This window comes from Bombyx mandarina, chromosome 01, assembly GCF_030267445.1.
Source record: "Bombyx mandarina strain Sakado chromosome 01, ASM3026744v2".
Taxonomy (NCBI): domain Eukaryota; kingdom Metazoa; phylum Arthropoda; class Insecta; order Lepidoptera; family Bombycidae; genus Bombyx; species Bombyx mandarina.
This window is the reverse complement of record NC_143208.1, coordinates 13,449,441-13,469,510: the sequence shown is the minus strand read 5'-3', so window position 1 is coordinate 13,469,510 and position 20,070 is coordinate 13,449,441. Positions and strand designations below refer to the sequence as shown.

The 20,070-nt window shown below is 35.4% G+C and overlaps 1 protein-coding gene across 5 annotated transcripts in view; it reads right to left on the bottom strand.

The window, feature by feature from the left end:
• Positions 1-3,830: 3,830 nt before the first annotated feature.
• Positions 3,831-20,070, bottom strand: part of LOC114245131 (uncharacterized) — an 82,023-nt gene continuing 65,783 nt past the window's right edge. Inside the window, exons 11-24 of one of the 5 annotated variants that reach the window (XM_028177151.2) lie at positions 18,889-19,032; positions 18,494-18,582; positions 18,245-18,407; positions 17,968-18,102; positions 16,061-16,199; positions 13,797-13,911; positions 13,132-13,250; positions 12,242-12,366; positions 11,788-11,960; positions 11,025-11,165; positions 10,806-10,935; positions 10,628-10,713; positions 8,547-8,624; positions 6,653-6,788 (exon numbers count right to left, since the gene is read on the bottom strand). In XM_028177151.2, the coding sequence (XP_028032952.2) occupies positions 8,579-8,624; positions 10,628-10,713; positions 10,806-10,935; positions 11,025-11,165; positions 11,788-11,960; positions 12,242-12,366; positions 13,132-13,250; positions 13,797-13,911; positions 16,061-16,199; positions 17,968-18,102; positions 18,245-18,407; positions 18,494-18,582; positions 18,889-19,032 (1,605 nt within the window). In that variant the 3' untranslated portion in view covers positions 6,653-6,788; positions 8,547-8,578. Of the gene's footprint in view, positions 6,789-8,545; positions 8,625-10,627; positions 10,714-10,805; positions 10,936-11,024; positions 11,166-11,787; positions 11,961-12,241; positions 12,367-13,131; positions 13,251-13,796; positions 13,912-16,060; positions 16,200-17,967; positions 18,103-18,244; positions 18,408-18,493; positions 18,583-18,888; positions 19,033-20,070 lie in introns of those variants that run through there. The other 4 variants (XM_089730448.1, XM_028177150.2, XM_089730449.1 and 1 more) reach the window with 4 other exon arrangements.

The window sequence follows — 20,070 nt, the reverse complement described above, 5'->3', positions numbered from 1 at the left end:
AGAGGAAGTATCATCGAAGCACATTCCATAGATAATACACAAACTAGTTATAGATAAGCAACTCAAGCACAACAAAAATGTTTACGGGCGTCAGCCACTAGATGGCTTCGCTTCGATTAATTTTTTCATTGCTCCTGTAGCTGGCAGTAATATATTACCTATCCTATATTTTATTTTTAATGAATAATATTCTAAATTTTCAGAAATCACTAATTGATAAAATTTTATCAATTTATCTATAACAAATAAAGACTTGTATGATTTATTAAATTTTTTTTTTCTATGTTTAGTTACACAATAATTAAGTTATATAAGTAAGTCTGAATATATAAGTAAAAGATGATAAAAGAAATAACCAGAGAACTGAGAGAACCAAGTTTATATGTTTTACAATTTTATATGTTTAATTCTTCCTTTATTTCTTTCTTCTTTAATTTTAATTATGTGTAATTTTTTTGATGCGCGCTACCGCCCAAGACCATTGCCAGATTTTAACACATTATGAGATGTCATTAGATTTATCTCAGCTGTAAGAGCGCAATGAATTACTCCAATATGGCGAATGAGATGGAAAAATTGAGAGTAATCATTTTTCATTGCATTCTATAATTAACTAGGTGACCCGGCAAACTTTGTTCCGCCTTAGAGGCAATAGATGAGCAGACTTTTGATTTTATCATGGTCAATTTATTATTTGGATAATTAATATAAATTAAAATAGCAAGTATTTTAATGATACTTTATTGGCCATGTATTTTAGCTGGTATTATTATTATTGTATTTCCTTGTTCTTTTTCAGTCCTTTCACTCGCAATGTTTCGAATCCTAGTTGCATTACGGTTTCGTCGGGAAAGATTTGATACTGCTGGTCGCGGCAAGGCTTTCTTAATGATTACCTATCTCGACACAATAAATAGAAATTCGAAACAAACACATCAACCGGTCAACTTCAAAATTCTACTATAATTAGCCATAGACTACATTACGTTTAGCTGTCAGTTGCATTTTGTAATTCCATATCAGTTGCGTTTTTTTATACCACGTTTTATGTCGCGTCCCACGGGAGCATGATAACAAGTATCCTATGTCCTTCTCCTGGTTCTAAGCTACCTCCCCACCAATTTTCAGCCAAATCAGTTCAGCCGTTCTTGAGTTATAAATAGTGTAACTAACACGACTTTCTTTTATATATATAGATTACAGAAAGTGCCAATTTTTTATTTGGCTCCTCGTCATAATGCGTGAATCCAAAATAAGGTGATAAGCGCCAATTTCGAAAAAGTAGTTTTATGTCTATGAGTTGCTAAATTTAGCTTACATTCACCGTGACCGTACTCGCCGACTTCGCTGAAGAGGTCTACTTGAACCTCTGCTTTGCTGAGTTTCTCGCTGGATCTTCTCCTGGTTGAACCTTTGAGTTCATGCATCCGCCTTAGCTAAGCAGTAAGGACATAGAAAAGACGCGGGGCACTTCGAAAAAAAAAAATTACAAAAAAATTATTCACTATACTTTTTACTATTTCGGGCTCTTTCGTCTTGCAATACAGCACGTAGTCATTTCTCTAGCTCTCGCACTTAATACAAAAATATTTTGAAATGTCATCCCGAAGCGATAAAATAGAATTTTGATGAAAAGTGTTGTTTGACTTGACAGAAACAGAGGTATTCTCATTTCCTCTACAATTAGAATTAAACAGGCCGCCACAAAATGGCGAAAGTGGTCCGTCAAATCAATATCATGTCTTATCCCCTTAATTCTTTAATATTAATAAAAAATCTCTTTTCTTATTGTCTCCCTGATATTCCAGTTACATGTTATTAACACTGAAGTATGAAACCTAGTTATTATCTATGCCACCTAAGTACACCGCATACATCACTTTGATAATGTCAGCGTAACTGTTCGTAAATAAGTCCACACATTTAAAAAAACGCGTAACCGTCGTGTGCATTTCAAATTTTTGCATGATCATGTGAAGATTAACATATATCGTTGCGTTTATTGATGCAATTATAGTAATATCCTATGTAAGTACTTTTTTGAATTGTCTTCGATTGCCGTTTTTCTATTTAAATTCAATAAATTTATTTGAATAAGCCAGAGAGAGGGACTAGACGACGGCCAGTCTTCAGCTCTGATGAAGTCCGAAACGTTCGCTTCCAACCAAGACTGCGTAGACGCCGTAGACCGAGCTTTATGACCTGGCGCCGAGTCTTGCTGGAAGGACCATTCTTGATTATTGAACATGGTGTTGTTAAGGAGTTTCACTACCTTCTCAAGAATGGTATCTTGATACACTTGTGCTGATGTTTTGATACCTTTTTCACAAAAGTATGGCTCAGTCACTCCATAGCTAATACCCCCACTAAACATCACTGAAGTCGGATAGTGCCCACGTTGCACTCTGTCGACTAATTGGGAAGCTTCCTTAGAGCTTTGAGCATAAATACGGTCATTTTGTTTGTTAAAATGTTGCTCAATTGTAAAAAAATTCTCATCTGTAAACAAATTTTTCTATGACCTCCCTTTGCGTACCGCTTCAGTAGTTGTATCGATTTTACTACCCTATTCTCTTTTAAATTATCAGGTAAGAAATGACCAGTACGTCTCTTATAGGCTGCAAGTCCTAAGTCATCTTTTAAAATACGCGACATGGTTCTAGGTGCTATCTTCATCTCCCGAGATAAAATCTTTTGCTTTCGGATAGGATTTCTTCGAATTCTTTCCCTTACTGCTTTGACCACCTTTTTCGTACGAACACTACGTAGACGGCCAGATATTTTTCTGTCACAAACAGAGGAGATCTCATTGCACCTATTAATAGCCCGGTACACAAACATTTTACTAATACCAAGCGTATGGAGAGTTTTAAAAATTGCATTTGGCTCCATACCTACTTTGTGTAATGCAATCACAGCGATTCGGTTCTCTTTATCGCCCCACTCTATTTTAATATCGCAAAATATTGTACAATGGCGCCAAAATGAGAAAACTCAATGAGCAATCATATAAAAATGACAGATTCCAAATTCAAATGTAATATTTTGTTCATTTTTGATTAATGTATTTAGGCCAAATTGCTTAGCTAGGCAGGGCCAACTCCCAGATAGAAGCAGAGACGGCGCATACAGTTAGGCTGTGTAAAGGAAACTCCGTCTTATCTTTACCTCAGCAATCACGCAAGACTTAAAAGTAAAAGTCTTCACCGCACGCATGCTACCATTCATGACCCATGGCGCTGAAACGTAGTCACAGACAAATGTAAAAAATAAACTCTTTCCCTAATGATTTATTATGGAAGAATTTTCCTTATATAAGTGTAAGCGCTCCTATTATAAAAGGCCTGTGCCTAGCAGTGTATGACTGTAGGATGGTGATGATGATGTCTTTTTCCGATGGATAACACAATGTAACAACAATTATTACAGGTCAGATAATTTTTCACATTATGGTTTACGGGATGCTTTTGGCTGCGTTTTTGTTGGCTCTTTGGGCACCATGTCTGAAGCAAGGGCTATGTGCGTCCCCTGGACCGGTTTACGCGAAAGATCGGAAGAACAGGATATTTCGAATTACGCCGACCGGATATTGTTGTGATAATGCATGTAGATAGTTTCAGTGATTTGCTCCATTTAAATCGGTTTATATGTTTTTTTTTAATAAATGCATCTTTGATTTATGTAATGTTTATTTATGAAACTCTATTAGTTGTATACATATATTTTATGATTATATTAATATGTATATTTTATTATTGTATATATGTCAGAAAAAAAAATTTGCTTCTTTCTTTTTGTTATGGAAAATATAGGATACAATTATAGGAAAATAAATAATTCAACAATTATTTACACGTAAAGCTTGTTTATTGATATTTTGACACTACAATTTTGTGATTACAAATTACAATGAATTTTAAACCCTAAACGTTTGTTCCACATCGTGCTACTTACATTCTGATTGACAATAAGCAGTAATTATTGGATTACCTTGTGGTCTATCTTAAAAAATTGATCATCCAGCAATTCTGCCCATCGATGAAACATACAGTAGCCATATGTATCGTGTTCATAAAAATAATTAAAAAAAACAATGTTATTCTCGAGAGAACCTGTACACAACTGCAAAATTCCATACAAATTCTCGGATTGTTTATAAATCCGTGGGGCTCAATTCGGTCTTTTTGAAGTACTAATTTTTATCATATTTTATAACTACTTGTCAAAACTAGTCAATCAAAAGACCGCACAAACTCATCACTCTCCGATAATTTAGTAGGATTGAAAAACTCGGATCGAGTCGATAAAATTGAGGGCTGTAGCAATAGTGAAATGTTAGATGTGGAACAAACATTATAGTTGGCACGAGTCAAAGTATGCGCTCGTCTAATTATAATTTTCGAAAACCGTTAAATATCATCTTGAAAACACCTGTGAAGTTACTATTATCTACTGTCTATTAATTTTAAAAGGGGATAGAGAAGTACATTTTTATATACGAATAAAAACCACTATTTGTTGTTAAACTGTAAGTATCTACCTCGGAAAGATTTGAACAATTGAGCAAAACATAAAGATCCATTTTCTATGTAACTGTAACTAAAACAAAGCAGTACATGAAATGTTTGAATACTGTATTCTTATCGTCCATTAAGGATTGTCAATAATAATACACTTAGATTAAAAATATTTGCTTGTACACCTACTGCTGGTGAATTTTTGTCGTTTGTTGTACCATACAAAATTTTTAATATAAGTCTATTTAATATAATAAATAGATTAAGCATCTTAAAGACACATCGATACGGGTTACTATAAAATATTCAAAAATAGACGACTGACTTAAATGTGTTACTCTCAAAGGTAACTAACTACTACAAGTTAGACATCGCGATAATACAATAGTACATCGACATAATATGCAATAATAATCATTAAAATTACGCGATTCCTAAAGGACTAAACGTAACGTTTTTGTGTCAATTTCAAAGAGAAGGTCCAGGCCAACTTTAAAAGTTATAACAGAAATCTAAAAGCATCACAAGTATCCTGATATATCGAATTAAACCGCTTGTTGCGTGTTCTATTTTAATTGTGTTGGTAAATAACTATTTACTATTAAAAGAAAGTTGGCCTGTTTACGTCGTAACCGGGAAAATTCGTCAAGTCAGTTCACGCCCATGGCGTTTAGTCTTCGTCCGTGAGTACATCACACTCAAAAGCAAAATCATAAATTTTGATCATTGAAAATTGGGGCACTATTTTAACCTACGTGACGAAAATAATACTATCAACGTCTAGATAATCTATGAAAATTGTTTTTCGTTTTCATTGAATTTGATGATACAGACCACAAAGTACCTTCGTAAGACGATGTTGTATTAGGTTCGTCTGGCAATACAAAATATCGCACAAGTAATATACTATGCGATAGCAAGTAGAGCAACATACGCTCGAGCGGACGTTCGCCTGAATATTTCAATAACCAGAGAGATTGGAAAACAAAATGTTACATTAAATTTAATGCTACAGATATCCATAGTATCTAATTATTTATAGTAATTGTGCGTATCACTTGGTTCTAATATTAAACTTAGAGAAGATTACTAACACTAAATAATTTAGGATGTGAAACCAAAAAATGAAGATATTTAAAAGTGTGATGTCGTATTGTCAGTCTAATACCTAGTATGTACATCTTTTCCGGGTTGTCTTATAACTAATTCATTCTTAAGTTACGTGCTTAGTACATTGTCCTACCTAATTGTACAATACACGTACTATCACTAATGTGTCATGTAAGGCCTTAGTTACTTGCAGTTCTTAATGTATCAGAAATAAAATGACAGGGAACACCAAACAAAACGAGAACTCAACGATAAAAGTATTTGCTGAAGCACGAAATATTACAAAATATACTTTAATTCGAACATAAAGATGTAGAGTATGAAAATTTGAACGTTACAAATTTTGATAAAGCGTTGAACACATTATGTTTCCTTTGTTAAGGCCTAAGACCTCGTTGTGCGCTTAATTTATTTACAAAAGCCTACATTAACAATAATTCTACGATTAATATTTACAATAATTTACAGTTTTATCATTTAACTACATAATGCCATTATTCACTACACAAATATCATAGTATACTTAAACTAAAATATTAATTCTACTCAAATGTGACGCCTACAACTACAATTACTTTTCTTCTTCTTCTTTCTTTCCTATTACCCTCTGCTGGGGCGTAGGGCTCGAATCAAATCCTTCCATTTAATAAAACTTATAAATTACATTTCTAAAACACATTACTTTAATAAGAATTACATTATTATTCGTCTACAAATTTCTTATCCGATTCCAATAAACAATTTAAAGCTAGTTATTTCAATATAAAACCTATGAAAGCTACAACTATTTACAACAATCAAAATTATGTACAAATAGTTAAATTAATAAAAAAATATACCTAAAACTATGAACACACTACGAAGATGGTTTCTGATATAGTAAGCACTAAGCACTGAACTAAAAGAATGTCATTGGTTTTGATAGCTTATGAGCACCACTTATAAAACCAATGAAAGTCAAAGCGGGGGGCCCTGTCTCAGTCATGAGACCGCCGCCAGCGCCGATGTCATTCGCTCTTGCCCTCCTTAGAAACGCGGCTCGGGGTTGAATTCGCACTACTTTCTTTTTCACTCTTATTTATTGATAAATCCTTGTCGCTGTCTTTCTCTCTGCCTTTCTCTTTATCTTTGCCTTTTTCTTTATTTTTATCTTTGTTCCTGCTGTGAAAAGATAAGATAAAACAAATAAATTATTGACTTATTGACCAGAATCAACCTAAAATGTCACTGCGAAGGACTGAAAACAAAATCAATAGGAATACCAAATAGATATAAGTAAGCTTGAAAAAAAAAAACAAAGAATCTTATTTTAGAAATAGAATAGATTTGTGTTATGATTTGAAAGTGTATTTTAAAATGTTTAATTATTAACATCCCTATTCTGCCCGCATTCCGTACCAAATTCTTCCCTGATTCCTATATTATAAGTACTGATACTATAAGTAGATACCGATATTATAAGTAGATAAGGCACGTTCTAGGTTCATACATGTATGTATGTTAGTATTATAATTCTACCTATTCCTATCGCAATACAATTACTTATTCTTCATATTCTAATGTTTATGTGTATGTATAATGTATTCATAACGAGCCAATCATATTTTAATATATGTATGTGTATCGTATGTGTATTCATAATAAACCGAACCAAAATAATTTGAATAGTCGCAGAAGAAACGTACTCTAGAACGATTTTTGATGGAGCACCCATTTTAAAGTAATTTTACAAGTTTACTACTACAGTCAAAATCTGTTATAACGACATCGAAGGGACTGCTCATATTCCGTCGTACAAACCGATAGTCGTTACAACCGGTGATGCTTAATGTGTATCGTGTGCAAGTACAAACAAATCGATAGGGAATTATTGGAAAAATATATTTATTCAACTATGTACATTTTGCTTATTACATACACATAAGTACAATGCATATTATTTATCTGTGAGCATAAAATCTGTAATTTTGGTCTGTTTGGAACACTTCTGTTTTGCATAGATATTTTGTAATTAACGTATCGTCATAATTGCTGTGGATGTGGAAATGTTCATTAGAAAGAACAATCTTTCTTAATACACTAACAGCATTTTCTTTTTCTTTGCAACATTTTGAAAGTTACACGAATAACTCCACAAAGTTTTGGTGCGTCTTGTGTATAGATAAGTAACAAACTAACTAAAGAGATATGAAGAAGCGGGCTTTGACTCTACTGCATGCACGTGTTTTGTTTCTAAGAATTAGAAAAGACCCTACACTAAACTAAATCCTATTGTTTTCTTTCCTGATTTTAATAGCCATTGAAGACAAATGTGGATACCTATTCAAATTGTTTACAATACAGCTTAGCCGGTCGTTCTAACAGATCTAATTCTCCGAAATATTAGTTAAATGTGGTCGTTTTATGAGGTATGTCGTTATTAGCAATGTCGTATAAAGCAATGTTTTTAATAAGGCGGTCATATAGCGTTCAGCCGGGACCTTTGTTCTAGGTTATTATAACCGGCATGTTGTTCTAAACGATGTCGCAGTAAACGGTTTTGACTGTACTTTCTTCTATAAGTACTTACAAGTTAATTGTTGTTAGAGCGTATTATTATTCCGCTAGGTACACGGCTGCGCTGGTTGATGCAATTGAGACTTCGACTGATGTTCACGGGCTTCAAAATATTACAACACATATCTGTTTGGTAGTACTTATGGTAGTTTTACATAAGTAAAACGAACGCTGTAGAGATAATAGTTGAAGACAATTTCTTTCGACTTAAACAGAGTATCAGAGTGCTCCAAACCATTCTGAAGTGTCCAAAAATCGCCGTTCGTAGCTACGTCTAAAATATACTAAGATAGCACGAATCAAAAGCCATAGTAACATCTAAGCTTTCTACAGCTGAAACATCTGTATTGATCTAAATCTTGCCTGGAGAATGTAATTCGCCAGCTCTTTAATTGTCATCCTTCGAACCTGCTGTGCCACCCTCCAGACGTGAAGAATGCACTAACACAAATGGTAACACATTTAGTAATGAAACATAAAAAATAATATAAGTATATAATAATAATAAAATATAAATAGAATTATATGAATGACCCACCGAAACTACAGGGGTGATAATGAATGAAAACCCATTACCATAATAACATTTAAATTGAATACAGTTACCGAAATGTATGTGTTTATGAACATATTCATATAGAGCCTGAAGATGACGGTATCACCTTAAATCATAGCATGTTTCGAAACCGCTCAAAAATAATCTTACACTTATACTCCATACTTTAAACACATAATCTTACCCTTTAATGACTTAAGAAAATACTACACATCTTTTGATAAAAACAGTGATACCATTAAAGGGTTATGGTCATGTTTTAGGCAATACCGTTATTCTTATCCTCTATAATGTCGATATTGTTTTTTAAATAAACAAAACACACACGGAGATTCTTCAAAATTTTTCCCACATACAAAAGCAGAGTGATGAAACAAGATGGTGATGCAACATTTTGTGGCGAATCTTTTTACCATGAAAACGATAGCCATTAAGTATAATCTAGTAGGAGTGGGTAATATCGGTTTAGCCGCGTATCGAATCGTATCTATATATCGAGGATCAATATCGGATATTGAATCTATATATTTTCTGAATTTATATATTGATGGATGCTAGTAGATTTTCTCGATTCATGATATTTGAGATTTGAAACGATACGCTGATATAATATCGTAGTAGATATAGATTTAAGTCAACGTTATACGGTTGGTTTTCTGATATCAATTTATAATATGATCTTAAAGTAATAAAATAACATAACATGTACATACAACAACATAACATGAAAATAAAAATATCAAAAAAACTTTCCTTCATGCTTTTACCAGGCTTAGGACTGGCTACATTATTTTCAGTTTTTAGTATTTTGTGTCTTAATTTAGAATTACAAAATATACCAAAAGAGTGTAGATTTCAAAAGTTTAATACAAACACAAGAAATAAACTCAATTATTTGGATTCAACTAAAAATAGAAAAATGTGTACTTTAAAAATCAAACACAAAAACTTTTAAGTATTTATAAACACTTGTCCAAAAATTCTAGTTCAAGGTCAAAGCGCGTGAAATTAAATTCAACGATGCAAATAGGCTATACTGCATTCAAGTTAGGGTCGAAAGTTGAAACTTCTTTCCTTAACTGTATCCTGTTGATACGCTAAGTATAATCTACAGACATATGGACTTAAATATAAGGTTTACAATTGTATGGATAATGCCTGTTTCTGTTTCATTCATCACATGATATCCCTATCGTGCGCTCACTCACTCTGGCCGATTCGATACGAACCAAACGAATATTGCTGATATTAACGAATCGGTACGATATGCCGATGCGCATCACATCGTGCAATATCGTGTATCGGCTGATATCGAAATATAGATTTCGATTCACGAATCGGTACGATATGGCGATGCGCATCACATCGAGCAATATCGTGTATCGGCTGATATCGATATATAGATTTCGTGCGGGGCGATATCGGATTCAACGATATTGCTGCGATATATAGATATTGAATCTATATACGATTTATATCACCCACTCCTATAATCTAGATGTTTTTTACGGTTTTTGTTTAACGCGGGCCATTTCGGAAATCTCAATAGTTGTCTTTCATTTGATTTATGTGCTTGTCTGTGCAATTATTATTTGACATCTTTCAGGTTAATGTAATTATATTATGATCATGAAATTCAAATAAGGGTCTTTTTAATAATATGCTATGATCGATCTGTTGATAAATCGCGATGAACTTGAATATTTACTGGTAAACTCATCGGGTTTCGACTAATTCGATTTTTCTTAACGAACACTACACATACAGCGTGTTCTTTTTAGTTTCAAACTAAAATTTAGAACAGAATATGAATACAATAGGTCTCTTGTTTGATGTTGTGTATAAATGACTAAATTTAACCTAAAAAAAATAATTAAGTAATATTTACCTGGTGCTGACTTGTTTTGTTTTCTTCTCGGCTTTATCCGTGCTAGTACTTGGGCCTGGTTGAGGACTCACAGCCTCTATTTCCGGCTATTGTGCAGATCATTTAAAAATCGTTATATTTAATTAAGCATTCCTTTGCCATTTTTTAAATTGAATTGTTAAAATACTGTATTTATTACCTTTGATGGTTGACTTGTTGAAGGCGTGGGTTCGGCTTGAACCTGAGATTGGCTGTTTACATGTCCCATTTTGTGAAGTGGAGGATTCTTGAATGAGTAGGAGAACGCTAGTCCTCGTTTGAGCGACGCCCTGATTAGTGAATATTTAAAATAAATTAATATTGTTTTTCCGAGTAATATATTTGGAGTAGAACATTTTAATGTAATTAACAACATTACCTAGTAGGGCTGGAGGGCGGCTGACTCGCGCTGCGATGGTCAGGGCTTAGGTATTGGTTTTGAGACGTCGAAAGACGATTTTTTTGTAATAATTCTTGGTGAGATTGGTACAGTTTCTCAGAAGCAGACGGTGGACCGGCGCTGTTTAAATTATCAAGATTTAGATATCGTTAGCACCCACACTATTTTAGATAATACGCTTAAAGGCTTCGTCAAACAGAACGCGTACTTAGCGCGCTTAAAAACGCTAAGCTGACGGTAAGCTATGATGCCGACATGTGTTGTACTACTGTGGTAATATACTGTCAATCAGAGCGCCAGCGCTAACAGTACGCACTACGCAAAGCTCTGTCGCGGCGTTAGGACGCTTTGACGTCAGGTGTTGTAATTTTTTACAAATTTTATTTTAGTTTCTGAGTAAATGTGTATTAAAATACTGGATAATGCCCGAAAAATTGATAGAATTAGTTAGAAAATACTCATGCTTATACAATGCCACATCTGAATCCCTCGACATATTAATACTTTAAAATTTTCACACTGCTATCGAAAGGCACTATGATTTGGCGAATGCGTTGCGTCAAGGAGCGTTGGACTCATCTAGTCAATTTGTGTGACATGAAAAGAGCGCGACATTAAAACGCAGCGCTAAGTACGCGTTCTGTTTGACGAAGCCTTTAGATAACTACCGCGTTGGTAGACGTTTTTAAATTTGTAAACATTAACTGAAATTTGGTATTAAAAGAAATAAAGGAGAACGTACCTGTGCGAGTGGCGGTCGCGGGCTAAGGCCAGTTGATCAATTGTTAAATCCGGTAAGCTGTGTACGAGAGCGTATATTCCGGACTTCGGTTGTACGCGCAGAGTGTGGCGGGTGGCGGACACGCTGCGCATGGGAGGCTTGTACGGCGAAGGGTGTTGCAGCACCACCACAGGCTGTGGGAAATTAACATTTCGGGAATCAACGACAATAGCCCAATTATTAAATTAACCTTATTATAAAGATCTTACGTTACGGACGTTTTTTCCCGGTTAGGGTACCCCTCCGCATCGTCCCATAAGGAACTTCGTTCCAAAAATCATATCCAGTAAAACAGCTGGTTCCAATATATCTGAGTCTATATGATGCAGACCAATCTGCAGTAATCCGATGCACTTGGCAAGTGGAGATGTATGGACGAAGAAAATATACGATGACCTAAAGGAGCAGCACTTACCGGTGGTGGCTGAACTCCCGGGACGTGAACCGGAACAGGTAAAACTACGGGAGAGAGATCACCTTGGACAACGGTTTCTGATTCGCTCTCGCTGACCACGTTCACAGTGATCGTGGATGCTCCTCCTATTTTAACAACATAAATGGAACATGAAATTTTTAAATAACATTTACATTTTAGATTTACCCTACTGCACACATTCCGTTTCCACCATAGTAGCAGTATTCTTTCCTGAATCATCATAAGCTTCCCGATTTTTTTTTGATTCATAATGTTTGAAGGCTGGCAAACCGATGAGTCGGGTACCATCGCGGGCATTATCTATTACGGGCTACGTTATGTAATGAACACTCCGTCGTCATTACGGATCTTCCCGATCCATTAACGGTGCTTTTAGGTACCTCAAGCACCGATCACCGTCCTCGCCGAACGCGTCGTTTGCGACGAAGGGCTCGACGAGTAAATTAACCCATATACACAGCCCACTGAGTTTCTCGCCGGTTCTTCTCAGTGGGTCGCGTTTCCGATCCGCTGGAAGATTTTGTTAAGCACTGCTCATGCTAGGGCCAGTGTTAGAAGCACTCCGGTTTGAGCCCCGTGAGCTCACCTACACGTCAAGGAGAAGCTGAAATAGCCTCTCAAGGCTATCAGCATAGGTAGGAAAAAAAAGAACACTCCGCTTATAAAAGTAAGTGATTGTGTATTTAGTATGTGAATGTTACGAAACGTCTAAAGGTCGATACTCAATATAACATACCCGAAACAATATATTGTACGGAAAATTAAATAGATAAACTATTCAAACAAGAACAGCTCAAGGTTATGAAAAATTATGCAATGCAAAGTGAATTAAAAACTTTTTCGTTATTAAATAGTCAAAGTTTAATCACCCTGAGATTCTCCATCTTCGACAGTCAATGCTGGAATTGGGTGTTCCACGGATGGGCCTGCTTTCAGGAACAGGCCAGCCTTACTGGTGCCAGGCTGCGGCTCATCATGAGAAGCGGCACTGTTAAATGCCATATACATAGACGTTGATTTCTAACAGTATTTCAAATAAGTTTAATTCTCGTAATTAAGTTGTCGTGGCCTAAAGGATAAGACGTCCGGTGCATTCGTATCGAGCGATGCAACGGTGTTTGAATACGGCAGGTGGCTACCGATTTTTCAAATGAAATACGTACTTAACAAATGTTCACGATTGACTTCCACGGTAAAGGAATAACATCGTGTAATAAAAATGAAACCCGCAAATTATAATTTACGTAATCACTGGTGGTAGGACCTCTTGTGAGTCCGCGTGGGTAGGTACCACCACCCTGCCTATTTCTGCCGTGAAGCAGTAATGCGTTTCGGTTTGAAAGGCGGGTCAGCCGTACTATACTGAGACCTTAGAATTGATATCTGAAGGTGGGCGGCGCATTTACGTCGTAGATGTCTATGGGCTCCAGTGACCACTTAACACCAGGTGGGCTGTCAGGTCGTCCACCCATCCAAGCATTAAATTTGTTGTTTTATTTTTTTGTCGTCCTATATATGTCGTTTTATTTATTACCTGACAGAGTGCTGGAAACTTGAAAGGCGTGAGTTCCTTGAGCTTCCGGTAGAGGTTCGGTGCATCTGGTAGCGCAGGCTATGCAGACCGGTGGTGCGACCGCCGCTTGTCATACCTATTATGTTTACGAACAATAAATACCACGATTTCGACTTATCAAATTGAGAATTTCAATTCGCTATTTGATAAGTCGACGAGACTGAATTTTACAAATAGTCCAGTCATTATAGGGCTTGACCTCGGAAAATCGACATATCCAGTATATTACCACATAAAAACTTGTATTTTGGCATCCTGAAACAGTTCTCAAAATTTACATATAATTGGATAGTCGCAAGTTTTAAAGTCAGGTGTCACAAAAATCGAATTTTTTACATTTTTTGCAAATATCTCGTTTACTATGGGTTTTATGCTATCTATGTATTAATTATCAATATTGTAGAGAATTAAATTCTTTATAACTTTTCTATTTAACATTTTTTTATACCTTGAATATACTGGGTATGTCGGTGTTCCGAGATATGCACCTAATTTGGCCTAAAATTACTGGACTAAAAAATATAAAACCGAACGAACCCCAGTAACATCACAATCAAAGCGCGTACGTGACTTTTACGTGATTGAATTATTTACATACCTACCCAACATTATTTCATTTCTTAACATTTAATTCTAAAATAAATGTTAAATCAAATTTTTACCCACAAATAAAATATTTGTTGCATTGACACACGTTAAAAATACGTTTTGATCTGTTTTCCTAAATGCGCGAAAAGAAGTGCAACTTTAGAAAGTTAAGAAGTTATGGTATCTATTTATATTATTTCATACATACAAACGTGATACAATTTTTTGATTCGAATTGTAGCCCATAATTCTCCAAAAAAATTTTTTTTTTACTTAGCTTGGTGGACGAGCTCGTAGCCCGCCTGGTGTTAAGTGGTTATTGGAGTCCATAGACATTTATAACGCAAATGCGCCACCCACCTTGCAATTTAAGTTCTAAGGTCTCAGTATAGTTACAATGGTTACCCCACCTTTTAAGCCGAAACGCATTACTGCTTCATGGCAGAAATAGGCGGGGTGGAGGTACCTACCCGTGCGGACTCACATGAGGTTCTACCACCAGTAATTACGCAAATTATAATTTTGCGGGTTTGATTTTTATTACACGATGTTATTCCTTCACCGTGGAAATCAATCGTGAACAATTGATAAGTACGTATTTCATTAGAAAAATTGGTACCCGCCTGCGGGATTGGAACACCGTTGCATCGCTATATACGAATGCACCGGACGTCTTATTCTTTAGGCCACGACGACTTCAATAATTCGAATTCATAATTCAATTTTTTTTTTTTTTTTTTTTTATTGCTTAGATGGTTGGACGAGCTCACAGCCCACCTGATGTTAAGTGGTTACTGGAGCCCATAGACATCTACAACGTAAATGCGCCACCCACCTCGAGATATAAGTTCTAAGGTCTCACTATAGTTACAACGGCTACCCCACCCTTCGAACCGAAACGCATTACTGCTTCACGGCGGAAATAGGCGGGGTGGTGGTACCTACCCGTGCGGACTCAATATATGTATTTCATTGTTTTTATTGTAGTTATGGTTGTTGTTGTTATTATTCTAAGCTCAGACAGTAATTGGTCATACACATTTTTACGCCTAAGCTATCTTTTTCAATTTCCACTGAATTTCTGCCTTAGCCACTAGTGCTAGGATGTGTTATCAGCCATTGCGTGATGGTAGCACCGTCTAGCCTATCTCTACCTCGAAACAATCCTGTGGTCGTTCTCGATATTATTCCGATGCAAAAGAAACTTCGACGTTAAAGAACGTAGTGATGACGTTTCTGCTGTGGTATTTATGTTCTCTTTTTTTTTTACTACCTAAGTTGATGGTCTAGAGAGACCATATCAGCGTAACCTTAACTAGTAGGTGAGCTCACGGGGCTCAAACCTGACGATGTTGCTAACACGAACCGTAGACATCACCGCAGAATCTACCACCGGGACTATGTTCTTTGGTTTCCACCAGGTCTCCTTCGGAGGTGCTCGGGCAGCTGTTAGCAAATCCCACCCCTCCTGGCTGAGCCTTTGCTCGCCCACCTGTCCTGGTGAAACTCGAAAGGCCTCAGGGCCACCAGTAATCCTTCGATCACCAAAAAAAAAGTTTCCACTTGTAGTATGTAAGTCATGAGCTCATCTCCCTAAAAAAATCGAAAGACTTACCTATTTCTAGTTTACTACTTACCGTCGAAAGAGTCTGTGTTCATCGAGGCCTGGGAGAAGTCGTATTCGGTTGAAGCTCCCATGTTTCGGTGGAGCATGGCTGCCACTCGTTCACGTGCCTCGCGTTCAATGTTCAAGTCCTCTGAGCTTTGTTTTATTCCCTACATAACAACAAACACACATATCCATTTTAATAGGTGGTAGGGCCTCTTGTGAGTCCGCATGGGTAGGTACCACCACCCTGCCTATTTCTGTCGTGAAGCAGTAATGCGTATCGGTTTGAAGGGTGGGGTAACCATTGTAACTATACTTGAGACCTTCGAACTTATATCTCAAGGTGGTTGGCGCATTTACGTTGTAGATGTCTATGGGCTCCAGTAATCACTTAACACCCGGTGGGCTGCGAGCTCGTCCACCCATCTAAGCCATAAAAAAAAACAAATACATCGCATAGACGTGAAGCGATTCATATATCAAATCGCGTTAAAACATTCGACATTGAACGGCCTTGAGTTTAAGTTTTCTAGCGGCAAGCGGGAAATACATACAAGAGGAGAAAAAGTGCACGTGGATTTTGATTAACAATTATTATTCTTCAAAATATTGACTTCAATCAGGAAAAAAACCTGAAAAGTGGGTGCTACTATTATATTAGAGACTATCAGTACGTAGTCGACAAAGAGGGCGGATCAAATGACCAAATGGGTGATAATTGCACTCAACGCGATATGTTTTCGAAAATATTTTATCAAATACCATTACACTAAAATGAATTTACTGATATTTTGCTATAAATTGGGGGGACACAGGTTGAAGAAGAAGAAGAAGAAGGAAATTAACTGAGCTCATTATGTACAATATTAAAGGCAAAAAAAAAAACGTTTGTTCGTGTCCTTTTTATTCACAACGTATAAGTCTTCAGGAATTCATTGAAACGTTTGTCGAGAAAGGAGAATTTAATTTTTTTGAAAAGTTGAATAGCTGAAACTGCTTTTCACAATAGAACTTTAAAGCATGTGTTAGAGGGGTACGCTTTAAGAGTTTGAAACATTCGCTTCCATAAAAATTTAATATTAATTTAATTCATACAATACGGCATTCTTATGTCTTTTTCCAAAAATGGTTCACTTAATAGGTATGAAAGTCATTTAAAACTAGTATATTAAACAAAACTCTGAATGGATACAACATAATGGTAAAGAGGAAATTTTTTAATTTTGTATAATTCCATGCAACTTGAACAAGTTTTTAGTTTTAAACTCTTATTTGCGGGTATTATTAAATTTAAGCATGGGGATTCAGAAGAATTTTTTGTTTGATAGAACTAGAAATTTGTACGTTTATAAAGTTTAGCAGATTAATATAATTTAGCAGATTAATTTACTGGTGGCAGGACCTCTTGTGAGTCCGCACGGGTAGGTACCACCACCCCGCCTATTTCTGCCGTGAAGCAGTAATACGTTTCGGTTTGAAGGGTGGGATAGCCGTTGTAACTATACTGAGACCTTAGAACTTATATCTCAAGGTGGGTGGCGCATTTACGTCGTAGATGTCTATGGGCTCCAGTAACCACTTAACACCAGGTGGGCTGTGAGCTCGTCCACTCATCTAAGCAATAAAAAAATAAAAAAAAAAACGGCAGATTGTTTGTTTTATTTTTTATATTCAATATATATACGAGTATATATATGTACATATTATGTATGTCTTCTAATCCGACTATTTGGGTTCGGACCCATCATACGATATCTCTACATTCACGCGCTTCTTTCGCTTTATTCATTCACACAGTCCATCCAAGTATTTTTATGACGCCGCCTCTTTAACCACTATTTATTATTACTATTTACTATTTATGTAGTGTTAAAATTAAGCGTCACAAAAATACCCGAAAGAATTATTTAATTATTGCATTATAAAATAGTATACCTTGCCAGTGGCGCTCATGGCATAATCCGAGGAGGAGTCCATCTCCATTTCAGAGATATCTCGGGATGGGTTTCTGGCGTACCACACGCTGAGGTCATAAGTCAATCTTGCCTCGCGCACTTTTTGCTCCCAAAGCTATAATTATAGTTCAAATATATTTCGTCAATTAACACAGCAAGTACGCAATTTTTATGTTTAATGATTAAATGAAAATGTAAAATCAAATTATACGAACACATCAAATGCTAGAGGGAGAGAAAAATAAAGTCTTACTTACTCTAAGTGATCCTCCGGATTCTTTTGATGGCTCACTAAGGGCAAAAGCATTGTAAGCCGATCCCACTTCGTCGACTACCACGTATACCAGTGACAGCAAATCCTTAGTGGTACGAGGATTATACTTTGGAAACGGAACAATCTTGTCAACCATGAATTTAGGTCTGCAAATTAACATCCAATTGAAAACAAACTTTAAATTTTAGTAACATGAATTATTATTTTTACAAAATACGATAGTCGTTAGTACCTGATCATTTTATATTGGTAAGTACTCCCTTTGGAGATTTTCTTGCAAATTAGTAACATGTCCGTCAACAGAAAGGCCCGGACTTCGATCTGTAATAAAATGCAAAAGTTATTACATGAAATAAATGTTGAAAATTTAAAGACAGAATTTGCTTTCGAAATTTGTTTATTATGACTTGAATGAAGTATTGAAATTATGATTACTAGAAAGCACATTTTAATTAAATAGAACGGTTGGCACTTTATAGTTACTAACCTAGATTATAAGTAATTCTTACTAACAAATTGCAATGGTTTAAAAAAATACCGAAATAAAGTATAAATATATAATAAATAAATAAAATTATAGTGTTTGAGGGAATATACTTTGTCGTGTAACAAGAAATAAATCCTTGCCTCCTTGACGCTGTCCTTAAAGCGCAGATCACCTTCGTAGATTAACGTTCGCATTTGGCTCGGAATGCAGTTGACCATCGGTGCTTTAAGATTCAGATTGGCATACATCCTAAAGCATCTATCGAGATCCTCGTCTTTGAACTCCTGTGAACCATATGTGAGGAGTGCAAAGTATTGCAATCACAATACTCTGCAGTGAGTTTTTAGTTGTATGAAACAATATTGTTTTTTTTTTTAATTGGTTTTAGTTATTTTTGATTGATGCAAAATTTTTAAAGGATTTTTTTCGTTATACCCTATAGCTTCATAGTAATAACCGACCGAACAGAATTTTTACACACATATTTTACAAAGTCAATTTCACACAGCATTTTTTAGCACCGTGAATCACCTTACGACTAGAATTTTCTTCCATCTACTCTATATCTCTTATTTTCTAATTAGTTTTTGAGAAACCTACGGAATGCCTCAAGTAGGTTTCTCATAAAAACTAGATTTTTCTTAATACATTTTCTATACTTCACCATATTTCATAAGGCTCACAATTATGAAATATACTTTACAACAGAAAAAAATGACTATACCCTAAATCTACATTACACAACCAAATTCACACTCCTATTTCTAAGTAATATTGCATAAAATCAACAGTAATAAATAATGATATGTAATATTAATTGAAATGATTGAAATAATTTACAAATCTAAGTGGAACTAAAGCAATGACTGGTCATAAAATACATCTTTATAGCCCACAAAGTTGGATTTTTGTTCGAGAAACATTGATCAATAGTTACACTCATTTGCTTAATGCGTTAAACTAATAAAATGAAATAAATAAAAAATGAAATCAAATTAAAAGATAATGTTGTTTATTGGTTAATGTTATAGGAAGAATTATGGCAGCTAGAAATACAAAAATGTTTCAAATTAAACATAAAACAAATTTACTATGTACATATTGTCGTTGAAGTATTGCTACAGTGGGTCATGATAAACGCTCACGAGCTCATTGAGAGTCACAAATGAGTGTTTTCGGTACTGGCAGACATATAATAATAACTTTAATTTTCAAACTCGTTAACTCGGTTAAATTCTGTTTCATTAAAAATTCTATAATATTTCTGATTTTAAAACAAAAACACCCTCACCAGAATCGAATGTGACCCATACACACGCGAT